This window comes from Crocodylus siamensis, chromosome 6, assembly GCF_052110815.1.
Source record: "Crocodylus siamensis isolate JL-2025a chromosome 6, ASM5211081v1, whole genome shotgun sequence".
NCBI lineage: Eukaryota > Metazoa > Chordata > Crocodylia > Crocodylidae > Crocodylus > Crocodylus siamensis.
In genome coordinates this window covers 60,783,067-60,801,323 of record NC_143400.1, presented here as the reverse complement: position 1 = coordinate 60,801,323, position 18,257 = coordinate 60,783,067, and the positions used below count along the sequence as shown (strand labels likewise).

Genomic DNA, 18,257 nt, shown 5'->3' with positions numbered 1-18,257 from the left:
AAAACTCATTATTTAATGCTGATATTATTATGTGACTTCATTTTTAAACTTTTTTTAACAGCACTCCTGGTTCTTCCTGACAATTATTTTAAAGTCAATGGCCCAGCACTTGGTTGATACAAGCAGAATACAGGTACTATTAACTATAAACTAAATCAGTTTATATCCAAGTATATTTAATCATAAAGGCTAGGCATAGACATTCAAAAAGTGTGAGCCTGAATTGATGCAGTCTTTGCAGGTTAGTCTAACCTGGCTAGGCTGAACTGCTTTGAAACAGGACAGACATTCTCTCTGCACTGAGGAAATCCAGGTACATGCCTGCAGTGGCTCAGGCTAGAAGCTTTGGGGCACTAGAGCATCTCTCCCTTCCCTTCCATGGCTGAGCTGAGGTGGGTATGGCCAGCCCCCAGCAGGACTCTCTCATTAGGGATGTCTGCCTGCATGGTCCCAGGCTTTTCCATACTGGCTGCTCAAAGGGTGAGACTATTGCCAGCCCCATGCTAGCACTCTGAGGCAAGGGGGAGGCGGGGGGTGCAGTGAATGCATTGTTGATGATATGAAGCTTTTTAGTCTCCTCCCTGCTTCGTCATACTGTATGCAGGAAACTGACAGGTGAGCAAGCCAGCCTGGAGAGTCTGTATCGCCCCATTAGCAAAGCAATAGCTTCTCTCCATTACTTCAAACTTCTTAAACAGCTTACCAGGGTGACCTGTTGATTAGCTCTAAAAGCCCTAAGTGGTCACTGTTCTGTTTGCCTATCCCAGTGAAATTGGAGACAGACACACCTCTTAGCATTAGCTAGCATACCACATGCCTAGGGTCCATGGGGCTGGGGTCCATGCTGTGGGAGATGGGAGGGAGAGGGGAATTTTCCTGCTTGAGCAGTGAGGGGTGGTGGGAGGGGAGGGCAGGGGGATGCCAGGCAGACCTTGCTGTGTCTGCAGTCTCTGCCAGAGCCTTACACAGCATTAGCTAGCATACCACATGCTGGCTATGGTCCATGTTGTTGGAGAAAGGAGGAAGAGTTCTCTGCTTAAGCAGTGAGTGGTGAGACGGGGGAAGAAGAGAGCATAAGAAGGCCAGCAGACCCTGCTGTGCGTGCAAGTCTGTGCCGAGCTCCAGCCAGGAAGCAGAAGACAGGGGACAGCCCTATCTAGCCCAGAGAACATGCTGGGATGCTGGGTCATGCTGTGGGACTCCCAAAACACCACTCCCCACCACCAGCAAACCAAAACTGCCCCACGCCAAGCTGCAGTCACCTTCATGGTCATCTCCTCCCCACCCCCAAAAAACTCCAATGATCTCAGTGAAGCCTCCCCAGTGTAAAATTGGAATAGAATGGAAATACAACAGAAATAGAGTAAAAGTACTTTAAGATTTAATGACTAACACACTTCTATATTTTGCTTAGGTTCCTCGAATTCAGAGATTTCCAGAATCATTCCAAACTGAACTGAACACACTTATAATGAACGTGGCAGACCATGTTGTTTGGAAACACAGAGATGCTCCTGAAGAAACAAAAAATGCAAACCACAGTGTTGCCAGATTTCTCAAGGTGAGATGTTGCATTGCTACGGCATGCACATAATCAGCCATACATAATGCAGAGTCAAGGAAATGAAACTCTATAAGTTAAAAAAAAACCCTATGTGAATGATAACTGAGTTTACAGAATCAATTTTGATTTATAGTACAGTTGTTTATTATATGTGCTACTAGTTCTGTGGGAGTCCAATAGCTGTAAATAAATCTTCTAAAAAAATTGCAGTTCATATATATTTATCTAGAAATTGGGATCAAGTTAGCACATATTATTGTACATGGTTAATGTAACTATGAAAGAAAAGTCTGCTGAGGAATGGAACCACTATTACAAAATCAAACTAACATGGTTAGTTTGAGTAACATGGTCATTCTCGACCTACCATATAACTGTGTGACTGGAATACAGACTCGCTAGATGTATATAAGAATAATAATGGGAAACAGTTTTCACATACGTGTGTAAACATATTGCTGGTGTTCTGTAAGCTACTTGTAACAGTCAAGTAAAGCTGCTGTCTCAGGATGTGCTATTATTTTCCTCTAACAAATTACTGGGGGGAGGGTTTCACAGTGCAGCAATGGTTATTGCTGTTATAGTCATTCATCAGTTTTGTCTGTGAAACTAAAATGGTGGCAACCATAAGCACAACATAACAGTCTCAAAAGTGCCTAACTGACTTGGGAACCTAAATCTTTTCAAAGTCTAAGTGTTGTCAAAAGGCACCCATTAAAATGAATAGGTGATCCACCCCTACGTGCTTTTGAAAATCTGAATAAGTGCATCTTTTAGGCACCTAAATACCTCTAAAAATTTGATCTCTAACTGGATTTGCAAAAGCACTTAAGTGGGTTAAGAGAAACCAATCTTATTGATTTAGGGAATTAAGGAGCTAACTGAAGCACTTACAATAATTTAACCATAGTCTATTGCCTGTGCCAGCTAAGTGAAGCAGTATGTAAGTCAATAATATGTAGTTTTTTATGCTTTTTTTCTCATTGTTGTTTGAGTGTCAGTAACCTATGGCATATAGGGTGGGATTTGGAAAGAATCAAATGCTCTGAGCACTCTTTTATTTACTTGATAGAACAAAATATGCCTACATATTTTTTTCTCTGTATAACTCCTCGATAAAATAAGAGTAGTGCTAAGATTGTCTTTTTTTATTTTCTCCTCATATCCTGCAATTGTTGGACATCCTTATTCTCTGATTTAAGTACAGGATGTGATAGAATTACAACTGGACAGAGTGTGGCCTGTTCCACATCTGGATAGCTGAGAACAGGAATGATAAAAAAAAATCTTGTGACCCAGTAGCACATACATAGACTGCCATGTACAGTGTATGCTGAAAATAGTGGTAAGAGGATCAGGGTGAATCTTCTTGTAACAGATTGAAACACAGCTTCTGGGGAAAATATATAGGAACATTTTTATCAAGAAAACCAACTGTACAGAGGTGTAATTCCCTCTTGGCACACTTCACTTAACAAATGATAAATCCCTTCTGGTGTAGTATGGAAACCTTATCTGCTGTAAATTTATCTGGCATGTTTTGTGCTTATCCAATGCAGTATGTCATCTGGAGAGTTACATTGGCTTGATTCTCTAGTTGTGCTATTGCAAGGTTGCTAGTATTTCATGGTGTTAGTTTTGTAGTTTTGTATGTTGTCTTTACATGTTGTAAGTTTATACAAGTGATAAAGCTGTGTTCTATAATGAGATGAGGTATCAGATCCTTTTTGTATAATTTGGTTTGCCAAAACAAACTCTTTAGGCTACTGAAATTGTATGATGACTCTGGACCAAAGCTTACAGCAGTCCAGTTTCTGTGCCATGTACTGAGCAGTTAGGGGTTTGCTACTGTTATACAGTTCAAGAGCATCTGTTACCTTTTGTATATGGGGAGCTAGCATTGCAGTGCTTATACAGCAGGATGACACTGCAAGACTCTCCCACCCTTCTGAAAAGTGTCAGCAGCTATAGAATTGAGTGGTACAATAACCTTTACATCTTCAAGCCATTTAGCCTCATCAGTCACCAAGAATGCTGTTCTCATCATAATGTGATGTAGTGACATGTTTCCAGAAAGATAACATAGTCCATACTTAGAGAGCTGTTTGGCTGAATTGATTCTTCAAGAATCATGGCTTTGTTGTTGAAGGGAAGATTCAGTCATCTTGCTTTACATGTACCCCTACTTATTGAATGGTACAGTATATGGCAGTGTTCATTTTCATTAGATAACCAACTTATTAACCATCCAGAGTGATGGTAGTTTCAGGCCATAGCCACATTAAAAGCAAAATATCTAACCTATATATCCCTACTGTTCTTTTAAATCATTACAGTGTGCCAGATTCACCAATGTACTCTGGCTGCTTTTCATTGCAAACAGGTGAAAACTGATTGTACCAATCAGTTAAGCCAGTTCTACAGACTCTATAGATTGCCAGAGCAACATGTTTCTCAGGCAGGTTGTGCTAGTGAATCTTCTCCTGTGATTCGTGTTCTAGCCATAACTGTTTTATTTTTTCCTCAGCGCTGTTTTACGTTTATGGATCGTGGTTCTGTGTTCAAGATGATCAACAGCTATATAAGCATGTTTGGAGCAGGAGTTCCCAAGGTATTATGTTTTTAAAAAGTGAATGGATAGCAGAGCATTTTCAGTATTATATTCAGTAGTTTGCTCTCTGTTCAAAAGTAGTCAATAGAATTTATTTTTACTGTAAACAACATTTTACAAATTTAGCCTCAATCCTATAAAAAGTACCACTTGTCCAGAGTTGTCTACTCACTTGAAGCTGCTACCTTCAGTTTGTTTTCTGAGATTGGCTAGGCTACATAACAGATATTAGTATATCCTCAGAGAAAAATACCTGTATGTATCTGGCTGGCTTTTCAGGCTTAAGGGCACGGGTGAGGCCAAATCTGGAGTATTGTGTTCAGTTTTGGATCCCCCACTACAGAAAGGATGTGGACAAATTGGAATGAGTATAAACCAGTGAAACATCAAAGTCAATGGCTCAAAATCTAGTTGGCAGCCAGTAGCAGATGGAGTGTCCCAGTGGTTGATCCTGGGGCCAGTTTTGTTCAGTATCTTCATCAGCGATCTGGAAGATGGGATGGAATGCACTTTCTGAAAGTTTGTGTCTTTATCTGTCACTTAAAAGAGCTTATAGTTGCTCTGTGATCTCTCTAAGAATTAATTTTATGGGAGGAGTAGTAGGGTAGGGCTAGGATTCAGAGAGACAGAGACAAATTGGAGGATTGGACCAAAAGAAATCTCATGAGGTTCAATAAGGACAAATGCAAAGTCCTGCACTTATGATGGAACAATCCCATGCACAAGTACAGGCTGGGGGCTGACTGGCTGGGCAGCAGCTCTGCAGAAAAGGACCTGGAGCTTAGAGTGGACAATAAGATGGATATGAGCCCTTGTTGCCAAGAAGTCTAATGGTCTACTGGGCCGTATTGGTAGGAGAGTCGCCAGCAGATCAGGAAGTGATTCTTCCCTTCTATTCAGCACAGGTGAGGCCAAATCTGAAGTATTGTGTTCAGTTTTGGGTCCCCCACTACAGAAAGGACGTGGACATATTGGAGAGAGTATAAACCAGTGAAACATCAGTATGCAATCTGTAAAATAGGAATAATTGCTTTACATGGGTGTTGCAAAACTAAATTAATTAACAATAGTAAAGCATTTTGAAAGTAGTTTTTAAATAGGAGATTTCTATAGAAATGGCAAATATTATAATTAATTACTAATTATTAATATAGCATGATAATTAGTTTTACCCTCTTATCATTTCAGTGCTCATTAAGGTTTAATTACATTTTAATGAATACCCTATTCTATTAACAATTGTAAGGTACAATTGCAGTAGATGATACATTTTACCAAAAACACTAAAGGCCGAAGCTCATTAAAAACTGTAGAAAGAGTTTGGATTGGGAGTATATCACTGAAACATAGTATTCATATGGTAAAAGGATTTGGGTTGGAGAGGAAACACAAAGCCACTGTAATTTTTTTTTATTTAATACCCAGGGCTGGATCAGTGAGTGATATTGATTATGAAAATGATTGCTACAGTTCTGGCTTATGTGAATTGGAGATGATACTTCATATCCCCCAAGATTTTTAATTATAACATATGCCGTTAAAGGGAGCCAACGGGAGGTTTTAAGGAGAAAGCTGCTTTAAATATGTAGCTTGGCTGAAGTACTACAGGATGTGTATTAAATCAGGACCAGTATGAAGTACACATGGTTATAATTAGTGTCATTAAGAACATGGAAGAAAATTGAGTATTTAATTCTGAATTATAGAATTGTATAATTGACCAAAAGTTTTCACTGTTTGATGGGAACAGTTTTAAGGAAAAGAGAACCATTGAGATGCATCTTATTTAAATATTGGTTCTTTGTTTACCTGGATGTCAATACTAACTATTTAATATTATTATGTTTCAGGTTTTGTATCAGTATAAATTTGATTTTCTTCAAGAAGTTTGCCATTATGAACACTTTATTCCTTTGTGCCTGCCCATACGATCGGTACACATTCCAGGTATTAATTTACCTACTCCATTGAGTTCTCAAAGAGAAAATTAATTCTTGAGAGATCACAGGACAACAATAAACTCTTTTAAGTGACAGCTAGAGATGTTACAAGACAGCATGAAAGTTCTGAATGATAGATACAATTTTAATAAGAAACAGTTGGGAGTCTCACAAGTTATACCTTTAGTTCTTCTTATCGCAAAGATGCCTGCTAATGCAATTAAAACGTGGATCAGTAGTGGAAGCTAGATTGCTTATGAAGAGAGAATTATCAAAGGTAATATTCATGCCTAAGGTGGCTCCCAGGCCAAGAAAAAAATTAGAAGCTGGGGCAGCAGGAAAGACAACAAGTAAGACCCTGTCAAATTCATGGTAGAACTCATGGCGCTATCGCCTCCCCACTTGGGGTTCATTCTTGATTGTCAGGGAGGTGATAACTGCAGTTTAAAATATGGTGGCATTTTTGTCTTACATCACTGATTGGCCAAAGCACCTGGGCAGCCCTGCTGCTTGCTGCTGAGCAGCGGGGAGGTAAAAACAGAGCCATGTTTAAAATCATTGTTTTAACTTCCCTGACAATCAGGAATGAGCCATGTGGGGGAACCTGCAAAATTAAAGGAGCCGTAGCACAGCCCACTTCTGCCATGAATTTGATAGAGCCCTAGCACAAAGTCAAAGCTAAAAAAGAGATTGGAAGATATCCTCTTAAACTGGGAATAGCAAGGTTACTTGGTCAGCTACTCTGATAACCTTACAACTACTGTAAAGTTATCAAAGTCCAAAGCTATTGCTTGAAGGCTGTGACATGGCAGTCATGACAATCTCTGCCTATGTTTAAAGTATAATGTATTGAAAAGCTTAAATTTACCTTAGTTATCTTTTGTACTATAAAAAAAGACTAAAAGCATGTTTTTCTTGTATCGAGGTTTTATGGACTAGCCAGTTATCTAAAGACTTGAACAAAGGCATGCTTAAGTCAATGGGAGCCTTTCCATTGAACTTGAGTGGGTTAGGAATTAGCAGATAGAAAACAAATACCTGTTTTGTATTTAATCAGTAATAATGTTTTTAATTTGATTTAATAAAAATATGGTTCTTGCCATTATACATTTTTGTTGACTCAAGACCCCATGACGCCTTCAGAATCAACGCAGGAATATCATGCATCAGGTAAGAATCAAATTACTTAATCTCAAGTGTTATGGTTAAATAGACAGGACTGGTGTCAGGAGTTTTGTCTGAGTCCTAACTCTATTACTGAACTGTAGTGTTATCTTAAAAAGCCATTTCAAGTATCTGAAAATGAAATCAGTTTGGATCTCAGTGCTTCAGTGTCCTTTGCCATAAGATGGGGATAGATACTTGGCTTCCAATGAATGTCTGGAGGCTCACTAAATAGTTGTAAGTTTATTTGAGATCCTCAACTGGAAAGCCCTTTTAAAGTACACATTTCCATTTATTTATAATTTTTAAAACTGTACAAGTTAAAGCCATGTTAATTACTGTGTACCTAACTTGTTCTGAAATGATTTACCAGGATAAAGTAAGCAGGATTTGATCATCAATGAAAGCATGATTTACTTTATGCCACACACGTGCATTTGGTTACATGGATCATTAGATACGAAATAGTTTAATAAGATGGCCTGGAGAAATACTGGAAGAAATCTTTATCTAGGGAATGGATGTTAACATAGTTGATTTACAAATAAAATGAAGTTCTTTGTCTGTTCTATTCCAGATATTCCAGAATACACCCTGACCAATGAATTTTGTCGCAAACATTTCTTAATTGGATTGCTGCTCCGGGAGGTTGGCTTTGCGCTTCAAGAAGACCAGGATATTAGGCACCTAGCTTTGGCTGTACTTAAAAACCTAATGGCAAAACATTCCTTTGATAATCGATATGCAGAGCCGGTAAAGGAACTATTTATTCTTTCCTTTGATATGTTCATGTGCTGTACCACAGTTGAAAACTTACACAGCTATCTGTCTACCCTGACTCATTTGTTTGCATCTTTTCAGGAGAAGCAGGCACAAATAGCAAACCTGTACATGCCACTCTATGGCATGCTTCTGGACAATATGCCAAGGATTTACATGAAGGATATGTTTCTTTTCAATATAAATACATCCAACCAGGTAACACAATGCAATTCTTCATACCTTTCAAAAGGATAATTTTGGTTTTGATGTCACTTACTTCCTTCAATGTTACCTAAAAGGAAGCCAGCTCACAAATCTCAAGTGGATTGGCCCTTATCAGACTTCAGGTTCCAGGAACTTATCTGAAAGAGGAGATCTGGTCAGAACTTTTTGTGTGAAATAAATTTAATCAAAAATACAGATTCACCAAACTTGAAATGCTTCATGAATGTCTTCAGTTCAATAGACTTTTGTTAAATCTAGTGCAGTGTTCTCATGGAATGCCCCAAGGCTGGGAACCCAGTACTTCTGAGGGAGTTTCGATAGGTGAACAGCTCATACCAAGATACTCCTGTGAACAGACCATTTTTATCTGTGCAGTTGATGACAATGCCAGTTTTGCTGAACAGCTTCATTGTCCCAGAACAAGTTTACACTGGTGTAACCTACAGTGGTTTTGTGTAGTAGGCAACCATAAATCCTCTGGAGCATGGTGTACATGTAAGTCTAGTCACCAAGACCCTAGATGTGTACAGCTAGGCAAGAATATGGAGGAGTGAAGCCTGCCCAAGACCTACCATCCCCCCTTTTAGACCACTGAGACAGAATCCAAAGGCCAGATAAGAACTGCTGCTGACTGCCTAACACCTCAGCGAAGGCACATTTCTGTCAGGGTGATGTCCCTTAGCCTTCCTCCAACCAAGGAGTACTCGCAAGGCAGTGAGGGCTACGGTTTTGAGGCACCTATACTCACCTTACTCTGGAGATTGCAACATTGTAGTATTTTATAGAAGCTACCCTGCCAGGAGTACCCCACCATGTGCCACCGAGCCCTCCAGTCAGATGCAGTTTAGGGTCACAGTCAGGATCTAGTGGTTTTGTACAACTGTGGTTTTGTACAGCAGTGTAAAGTACACCAAGATTACACTAGGACAACTTGGAATAACACAGAGTAGGTAACTATTACAGGGCCTTACTATTAGGTGATGCAGGCAGCAGGCAGTAATCTGTTTGTCATGAGCTAACAGCTACCCCAACACAATTTGCAGGCAGACAAAATCAACACTAGTGTAACTTACACTGGTGTGATATTATCTCAGATTTTCCTGGAGTAATTTTATAGAAGATTTGGGTAAGTTAGACTTATTGCTGTACTTTATGTGTCTGCCTTTGCTTACACTGTTGTAAAGGCTGGTTACACCAGTGTAAATATGTAGTGTCCAAATATTTGATTTCAGATAAAATATGTTTCAGCATTTTCAAAACAAAAGAGAAATTCAATCAATGGGAAATTCTGATAAATGTAGTTTATGTATTACTTAAAATTCTGGAAAAAGAAATATTCCTGCAATCCAGAACACCGACTTTTTAGCCACCTCTCAACTGGATACCCTGAGGATTGGGAGAATAAGGAATGATAAGAAGGTGCATAGAGTGAGGGGTTTGTGCTGGATTTCATTTTTAATTTTGGTTTAGTTGCAGCTTTGAAAACATCTATGCATTTAGGTTCACAAAAATTAGTGCTGATTTTCCATAGGGTTAGAGGAGAGCCTTGCTCCTGCCTCTGAGACACAGAGGTCAGGATAGGAAGTATACACCAAGTCCACATGACCTTAGATCTAGTTCCTTCACATAGTTATCATAGAATCATAGAAAGTTAGGGTTGGAAGGGACCTCAGGAAGTCATCTAGTCCAACCCCCTACTCAAAGCAGGACCATCCCCAACTAGATCATTCCAGCCAGGGTTTTGTTGATTTGGGCCTTAAAAACTTACAAGGATGGAGATTCTGCAACTTCTCTAGGTAACCAGTTCTGTTGCTTCAGCACCCTCCTAGTGAGAGAGTTTTTCCTAATATCCAACCTAAACCTCCCTTGCTGTAACTGTTCCTTGTTCTGTCATCTGTCACCACCGAGAACACCCTCTTTGGGACTACCCTTCAGGTAGTTAAAGGCTGCCATTAAATCCTGTCCCTCCCTCCCCCACCCAGTCTTCTCTTCTGCAAACTAAATAAGCCCAGTTCCCTCAGCCTCTTAGCAGTCACGTGCCCCAGCCCTCTAACCGTTATTGTTGTTCTCCGCTGGACTCTCTCCAACTTGTCCACATCCTTTCTATAGTGGGGGGCCCAGACCTGGACAAAATACTCCAGATTTGGCTTCACCAGTGCAGAATAGAGGGGAATAATTACTTCCTTTGATCTTCTGGGAGTGCTCTTACTAGTGCAACCCAGTATGCCGTTAACCTTCTTGGCAACAAGGGTACACTGCTGACGCATATCCAACTTATTGTTCACTGTAACCCCCAGGTCACTTTCTGCTGGTCCCAAGCCTGTAGGTGGTTCATGGGATGCTTCCATCCTAAGTGCAGGACTTTGCTTGATGTCTCCACAAACTTGCTGAGGGTATACTCCATCCCATTTTCCAGATCATTAATGAAAATATAGAACATAACCAGCCCCAGGATTGACCCTTGGAGCACTCCACTTGATACCAACTGCCAAGTAGACCTCGAGCCATGGATCACTACCCATTAACAATCCAGCCAGATTTCTGTCCACCTTACAGTCCATTCATACTTCCTTAGCTTGCTTATGCAAATGTTTAATATTCTGTATGCAGATATCCCCTCCAGAGTCAATGGGACTACTCATGTGCATAAAGTTAAGCACATGCAGTAGGGTTTCAGTGTATGTTTTCTATGGGAAACATAGCTAGAACTTTCAATATGGATACACTGAGAGAGAAGTCAGCTGCTTAGTCTATACCTATTAGACTTTTACTGGCCCTATGTAGTAGTTTTAGAGAAATGGAGCTGCAAGCTTCTCAGGCTAATCTCAGTCAGCCATCTTTTGATATCAGTCACACTGGAGTCATTTGGCTGGTGTCAAGAAGTATAGAATTTACATGTGTAGGGCTAATACCCAAACTGTGCCCACCAAGTTGCAGTTTAACAAAGGTAAATGTAAGGTACTCCACCTAGGAAGGAGGAATCCCCAGCGCACCTACAGGTTGGGGGATGTCCTCCTCAGCAGCTCAGAGGCTGAGGGAGATCTTGGAGTAATAGTTGACTCCAAGATGAACATGAGCCAGCAGTGTAACGAGGCCATCAACAAAGCCAATTGCACCTTGTCATGTGTTAGCAGCTGCATGACCAACAGATCGAGGGAGGTGATGCTCCCCCTCTATGCGGCATTGGTCAGGCTGCAGTTGGAGTACTGTATACAGTTTTGGGCTCCGCACTTCAAGAGGAACACGAAGGATCTGGAGAGGGTTCAGAGGAGGGCCACTCGCATGATTAGTGGTCTTCGTGAAAAACCCTACAAGGAAAGGGTGAGAGATCTGGATCTCTTCAGCCTATACAAAAGACAGCTGAGGGGTGACCTTGTAACCACCTATAAATTTATATGGGAAGAACAGCAGGGAATTGGGGATGCACTGTTTACCAGAGCACCCCAGGGAGTAACTAGGAATAATGGGTGCAAACTAGTGGAAAGTAGATTTAGGTTAGACATTAGGAAGGATTTTTTTACAATAAGGGTGGCCAGAGTCTAGAATGGGCTTCCAAGAGAGGTGGTGCTGTCACCTAACTTGGAGGTCTTCAAGAGGAGGCTTGACAATCACCTGGCTGGGCTCATCTGACCTCGGTCCTCTTTCCTGCCAGGGGTAGGGAGTTGGACACAGTGATCCACTGGGTCCCTTCCGACTCTATAATCTATGAATCTTTGTTGCTCTATATCATCTGCTAGATGTGTTATTTGTGGAGATTAGATATGCTCTCTGATCATATGCAGGCTTGAAAAAGAGTAGGCAGCAGGGCTGGGCCCTAGGCAAACGAACTATGCACCTAGTTACTTTGCATAGGTCAGCAGCAGCAGCTACTGCTGGGGCTTGGAGCTGCAGCGTGCAGCCCTAGAAGGGGAAGGGACCTGGGTGGCACTGCAGTGGCACAGCAGTGACACTGCTGCAGCAAAACAGGCACAACTGGGCCCCTTTTTCACCTAGGGCCTTAGGCATGTGCCTAGTTTGCCCATGCATTAATCCGGCCTTGGTAGGCCGTTATATTCCTCCATAACTTTCCAGCAAGCCAACCTGTTTCATTTGATAATAGTTAGTGCTGTTTAATACCTTCTTTGTACACATTATGCACATTTTTGAAGAAGTAAATATACTCCTGGATCTAATCTGTCATTTGCAACTCTACTTATGATAGGGTTTAACATTCTGTGTAATTATTCAGCCTTGATCTCTACAGCTGCTTTGTCTAATCAATTGAAAATAGGTTTTCAAGTTCAGTGTCTAAAAGATCATATCAGAGGCTATATAATTATAAAATTAATGAACACATTGTGTGAGCTTTTTCTTCTATTTACGTTACAATGCAGGGATCTAGGGATGATTTGAGCACTGCTGGAGGATTTCCAAATCAGACAGCTATGAAACATGCAAACTCTGTGGATACCTCCTTTTCCAAAGATGTCCTGAACTCTATAGCAGGTACTAAAGAAGGACTCAGAGCAAACTCTCATACATTTCTGTGCATTTCACTCCATTGTGCTTTCTAATAAGTATATTCCATAGAGAATGCCATCATTAAAACATACTGTTTGTGATATCCAAGGAAAAATGGTATGCAGTGTCCCTCCTCCTTTCTTATATTTCTAGATTTATTTTATTGTGACATGAACCTGCTTTCATTGGTTTCCTTATTCTACTGCCTCTGGTTGATTATATTGACCTTTGCCCTTTCACTAAGCCCTGGGCATGTGAAAGGCATATTAACCTTTGCCCTTTTGCTAAGCCCTAGGCATTCCTGCAGTAACTCAGGCTTTAAAAATATGTACAATACAAAGATTCTCCTAGAATACTAAAAACTAGAGTGGGCAGTTACTGCTTTCTTTTCAACTATGTTTGGCACGTCAGAAATTCATGCTTAGAAGAAATTATTGTACATGTGGATTTTTAATGAGGAAATCACGTTTACGGTTTCAAAAGTTACTGGAGGTTTGGAAATCCCATTTACTTTGTTTATTTCACTCAAGACCTGTTCAAAGCCTGTTCAACTCAGTCTTCCTACTGATTTCAACATACTTTTGAATCTGAATCTCATAGAATAGAATGTAATATGTTTTTAAATACCATGAATAACAGCAGTCTGTATCATATTATTTCAACTTGTTGCATGTTTTCACTCCTCTAAGTATTCATCAATAACTTCATTACAGAGATTGACAAGTCAAAGCACTAATGTCAATCTGTATGCCATACAACATTTTTTGTTGCTATTCTTAGTTTTGTATCCATACACATCATTTTAGCATGTTTGCTATGACTTTCATTTACAGCCTTTTCATCAATAGCTATCTCTGCAGCAAACCATGCTGACTCCAGAGCTTCCTTAGCAAGTCTTGACTCTAACCCAAGTACCAATGAAAAAAACAGTGAGAGAACTGACACCTGTGAAAAGGTACATGTATAAATGGTTGCAAACAATTGTTAGAGTTGAAGAGCTTATCTGTATAGTCAAAATGGCTGTGTATTGTCAATTCAACAGATTGTGAGACCTGTATCTTTGATTGGATCAACTTTGCGGTTTGACAAGTTAGATCAAGCAGAAACAAGAAGCCTTCTTATGTGTTTCCTTCACATTATGAAAACAATTTCAGAAGGTAAAATATCCCTGCTTCCTTACATGCATTGTTATAAAATTCTTAGAGCCTAATCCAATTGAAGTTAAGAGAAACAATCTCTCTTAGCCTTTTTTGGTTTTAAATAAGAATCTAGATTTCTAGTACTGAATAAATTAATATATTTTGCTGTCTGTTTCCAGACACACTGATTTCCTATTGGCAGAGAGCTCCACTCACAGAGATAACAGACTTTTTCAGCATTTTAGAGTAAGTTCATTCCATTTTTTTTGCTTGTTGTCACGGTATATCTTCAAGTTTATCTACACAAGGAAATAGCTTGGAGTAGGTCTTTCATTTTAACTTCACACTAGCTTTCACAGTAACTTTCCCATGTAGAAAAAACCTATGAATATTTTGTGTAAAACTGGCATGCTAATGGTTAAAGACTGTATTATTCCTTATGTTGACTATTTCCATTAAGAGGACATGAAACTTGGAGAGTATTATTTCACATCAGTCCTTCCATATGGCGTTGAAATTCTTCTCTCCTTCCTAAATCAAAAGATCTTGTGTAATCTGTGGAGCTCATAGCCATCCAGATTGCATAGATACAAGCTGATCCATCAAGTTTCATCTTAGCCCAGACCCTCTTAGCCCAGCTGTCCTTTGCTGGTAAGTAGACCTCAATTCCCTTGCAGCTGCAGTATGAAAGATGAGTAAAGTGAATCTGGCAGGTTATCCTTTACTTATCCTCAGATGTTCCTCTAGGATAGTGGAGAGATGGTCGTCCTGCCATCCCCTCAGATTAATCCACCAGTCATGAAGGAATTCCCAACCCTGGGGGGAAGGTACGATGACATGGATTGAAAGTCTCCCGTTCTGTAACCCCACATCTCAAAACCACTCAGTTCTCTATAGGTATACTCTCTAAGTACCATTTCTCTATGAAAGGTTTGATTTATTATGAGTCTTCTTCAAGTGACCCAGACTCAGAATTTTTACAAAAATAACATGGTGTTATTAGCATAATACAAAATATTCTGTTTGTCTTTCAGAGTTTGCCTGCAGAATTTTAGATATCTAGGAAAACGCAATATAGTAAGGTAATTATTTTCATTATACAACATAAATTACAGTGGTATTTTACATATTACACTATGGCTTAACTCTTGGATGAAATTATCAACACCTGCCAGTTTTTTCCTAAAGGCCTTACTGCAAAATACTCTGGCTGACCTACAGGTCATTTCTTTCATTCATTCTTTCATTCTTCCAGTCTTTCATTCTTTCTTCCCCTGTGAATGTATTCTGATTGGCCATGTGAGTTCACATAGGCAAACTGATAAATTATGGAAACTGCCACAACACATCATATGGAGGTTTTCTTGACCTTGATGTTGTTTGGTTTGGTTTGTGTAAATGCCAGATAAGAACAAATAGATCCCTTCAGTTGCCATCATATACCTGGGAAGCAATGGTTTTGTCATACCCTGATGAATGCTCTGCCAGGAATAAAAAACCAGAGATCCTCCTACCCTCTAGTATTTTCTTCAAATCACTCTACAGAAAAATGTAGGATCACTTTTCCAGCTGCCTAAAATGAAACATGCACTTTTCTTTGGCCATATTGTAATACTTTGTTTCTATTTTCATGCTACAACGATACACTTTTCTGTGTGTGATTTCCCTTATAAAAGTGAAAAGTTGCCATATTGACTGATTCATACTCTGTATCAGGTTTCACCAGGCACTTTCTTTTTCCACAGGCATGAGGAGATTAGCATCACGTACCATAATAAACTTAATGTTTGTTTTTATTTCACCAGGAAAATTGCTGCTGCATTTAAATTTGTTCAGGCCACCCAGAATAATGGAACACTTAAGGGGTCTAACTCATCATGCCAGACATCTGGTCTCCTGTCACAATGGTAATAATGTACTGTATTATTGACTTTTAAAATCTTAAAGCAAATCCAAATTAAAGTCAGAATAAACAAAGGGGTTAATTTCCATTTACTTCAATTTGGGGTCCTCTTACACTGCCAGAGAGTGGTAAAGTCCCTGGGCCAGCAGTACCTATTTCAGATAACTGCAGACAGTGCTTTTCTTTCCTGTTAAAATAATTTTTTGATTTTTTTTTTTTTCACTTCAGCTGAAATAAGGTTAGGGCTCACTCTATGTTATAAAAGTGTATAACTAGTTACTGCCAGCCCAGTGTTCTTCAAAGAACATTCGGTGCTTTACAGATAACGTCTCTGTCCCAGAGACTTCACAGCTCAGGCCTCTAGTCCTGCATGTGAGTCCATTTAACTAGATCTTTAGGCCTTTACAGAGTCCACTGGAAGTCACTTGGGCTCTATGCTGATTTAAGAATCAACTTTCATGGATCCAGTAACAGTACTGGGCCCAGAAGAAGGAGTGAGAGGAAAGGCTTGTAATGTAAGCCAAGCTAACTGAGCACTTGCACTCAAATCTTGTTACTACCACATTGCTATGTAGTGTAATCATTAATTATTGTATCTTTGTTTGCTATTTTGGATCTCTCTTTCTTGGTCTTTTTTTTCACAATAATCATCGTATTGTAGGAGTTTTTTTACCAGCATTTAATGATTTTATCCTATGGCCTCTTGATTCAGTCCAAAAGCAAAATGTGAGCTGCAGTAAATAATTGTCTGGCCACTTTAGGAAAAAATAAATTGGAATATCTCTAACAGGCTAGCAGTATTTGCCTAAAACACTCACCCAAGCAGCATTTTGGGGCTCTGCATAGCTGAGTAAAAAGCAATCAGAACCCCACCCCCAAAAAACTAAGCTCATTTTCATGTCTGGTACCAGCCAAGAGGTCTTTGAACTAATACATTAGGAGGCCATTGTTTTGCTGCATGTTTATAGGCAACTCAGCATGGTGACACAAAAAAGGACACCACCACAAATGAGGCATATTTCAGTTGTCTATAGAAGCTCTTATTATTTGTACTTCCCAAGGCAGCAACTAGCCCTTTTGGCTATGAAAATATTTGTAAAGGCAACCAAAGACCCAAAGTTAGGGAGAAAATATTAATACTGCCCCATAGCTTCTAACTTCCACAATACCTTCAAGTTCTAACTTGCACATATATTTCTGTATTTATTAAAGTTTGCTGAATGATGATATATTATATGCATGAGGAGCCAAGTTTTCAACTGATCTCAGGATCAGACTTTCAGATACTCAGCACCTAACTCTTGGGATCAGATTTTCACCCACCAGCTTCCTTTCTGACACAGACATATTTTATCATGTCGAATGGGAAAAGGGTAGGCCATTGATTTTGGTGCCTGAATGGGAGCTGAGCTCCTTTGAAAATATAAATATAAATAACTACAATTTTCAATATCATTAAATGACAACCAGTGAACCCAAGTGGTTTAAGTTTAGTAGAAATGAGATATAAATGTTCGATTTATTGCAGAAGCTGTTTTCAGAAAAGACCTCTTTACTGAAGTCCTTAAGTTGAGATTGGTTGACTTTCTAAATGATGTGCTGTACCTGAATCAGAAGTTATGGGCTTGATGGAGGAACTCATGGGGTAAATGTTGGATGGTAGAGGATTGTTGGGGAAGGTCTGAGGGACAGGATCTGCACTTGGGTGGCTATAATCTTTGGCAGCTTTCTTCAGGTTTATGGCTCTTGGGAAGCCCATTGTTTTTAAGTAATAAATCCCTTTTTTACCTTTTGGTGAGCCATGGAGAGCTGAGGGAGGAAGCTTGGAAGAAACCTTTGTATCTCTGCTTCTGAGAGGATTATTTGTTTCTGGGCCATTTAAATCCAAACTCATGGTTATTCTAATCCAAGCAGAGAAAATAACAATGTATAAGGAAGACATGCTCTTGAGAAAAAGTATCAGACCTAGATGCTTCAAGTTAGGTATCTACTTTGCTACTGAGTCAGTTAAATAAAAGTGACCCAAATTTGAGATGTCTTTGCAGCTTCTGCGGTGCTCTTGAGCATTCATGAAAAACACATCCTTCCCATCTTCTCTTGCTTCATGTGCATCAGAACTAGAAATGCAGTAGTGAAATTACCATGGCTGCGCCCCCTTCCTGCTATCACTCTTAAGACCTCCAGAGACAGATCTTGAGAATGAAGAAAGGGGATGTGTTCATGGTGGCTTCACTGCCTCCTTTCTGGGTGCTAGAGAGTGTAGGCAAGTGAGCTGTGTTTCTTGGTAGTACTTTCAAGAGCACTGCGCAAGGGTGCTTGCAGGTGCCCAGTAGCTCCAAAAGTGATACCATTTTTATTTTACAACCCGAATACTGTGAATTTACAGGCCTCAATTTTGATTCCTAAATATTGTCCTCAGTTTAAGTCTCTTCTATTCAGTAAAATAGCT

At 39.7% G+C, this 18,257-nt stretch overlaps 1 protein-coding gene across 5 annotated transcripts in view; it reads left to right on the top strand.

The window, feature by feature from the left end:
* The window catches only part of DOCK10 (dedicator of cytokinesis 10), a 271,823-nt gene that overhangs the window by 204,190 nt on the left and 49,376 nt on the right, over positions 1-18,257 (top strand). For all 5 annotated transcript variants that reach the window (XM_090056318.1, XM_090056317.1, XM_090056316.1 and 2 more), the window contains exons 27-39: positions 62-133; positions 1,415-1,561; positions 4,092-4,175; positions 6,026-6,122; positions 7,241-7,285; positions 7,857-8,032; positions 8,141-8,257; positions 12,640-12,751; positions 13,600-13,721; positions 13,809-13,923; positions 14,085-14,151; positions 14,940-14,987; positions 15,711-15,812. In XM_090056318.1, coding sequence (XP_089912444.1) covers positions 62-133; positions 1,415-1,561; positions 4,092-4,175; positions 6,026-6,122; positions 7,241-7,285; positions 7,857-8,032; positions 8,141-8,257; positions 12,640-12,751; positions 13,600-13,721; positions 13,809-13,923; positions 14,085-14,151; positions 14,940-14,987; positions 15,711-15,812 — 1,304 coding nt within the window. The remainder of the gene's footprint in view (positions 1-61; positions 134-1,414; positions 1,562-4,091; positions 4,176-6,025; positions 6,123-7,240; positions 7,286-7,856; positions 8,033-8,140; positions 8,258-12,639; positions 12,752-13,599; positions 13,722-13,808; positions 13,924-14,084; positions 14,152-14,939; positions 14,988-15,710; positions 15,813-18,257) is intronic.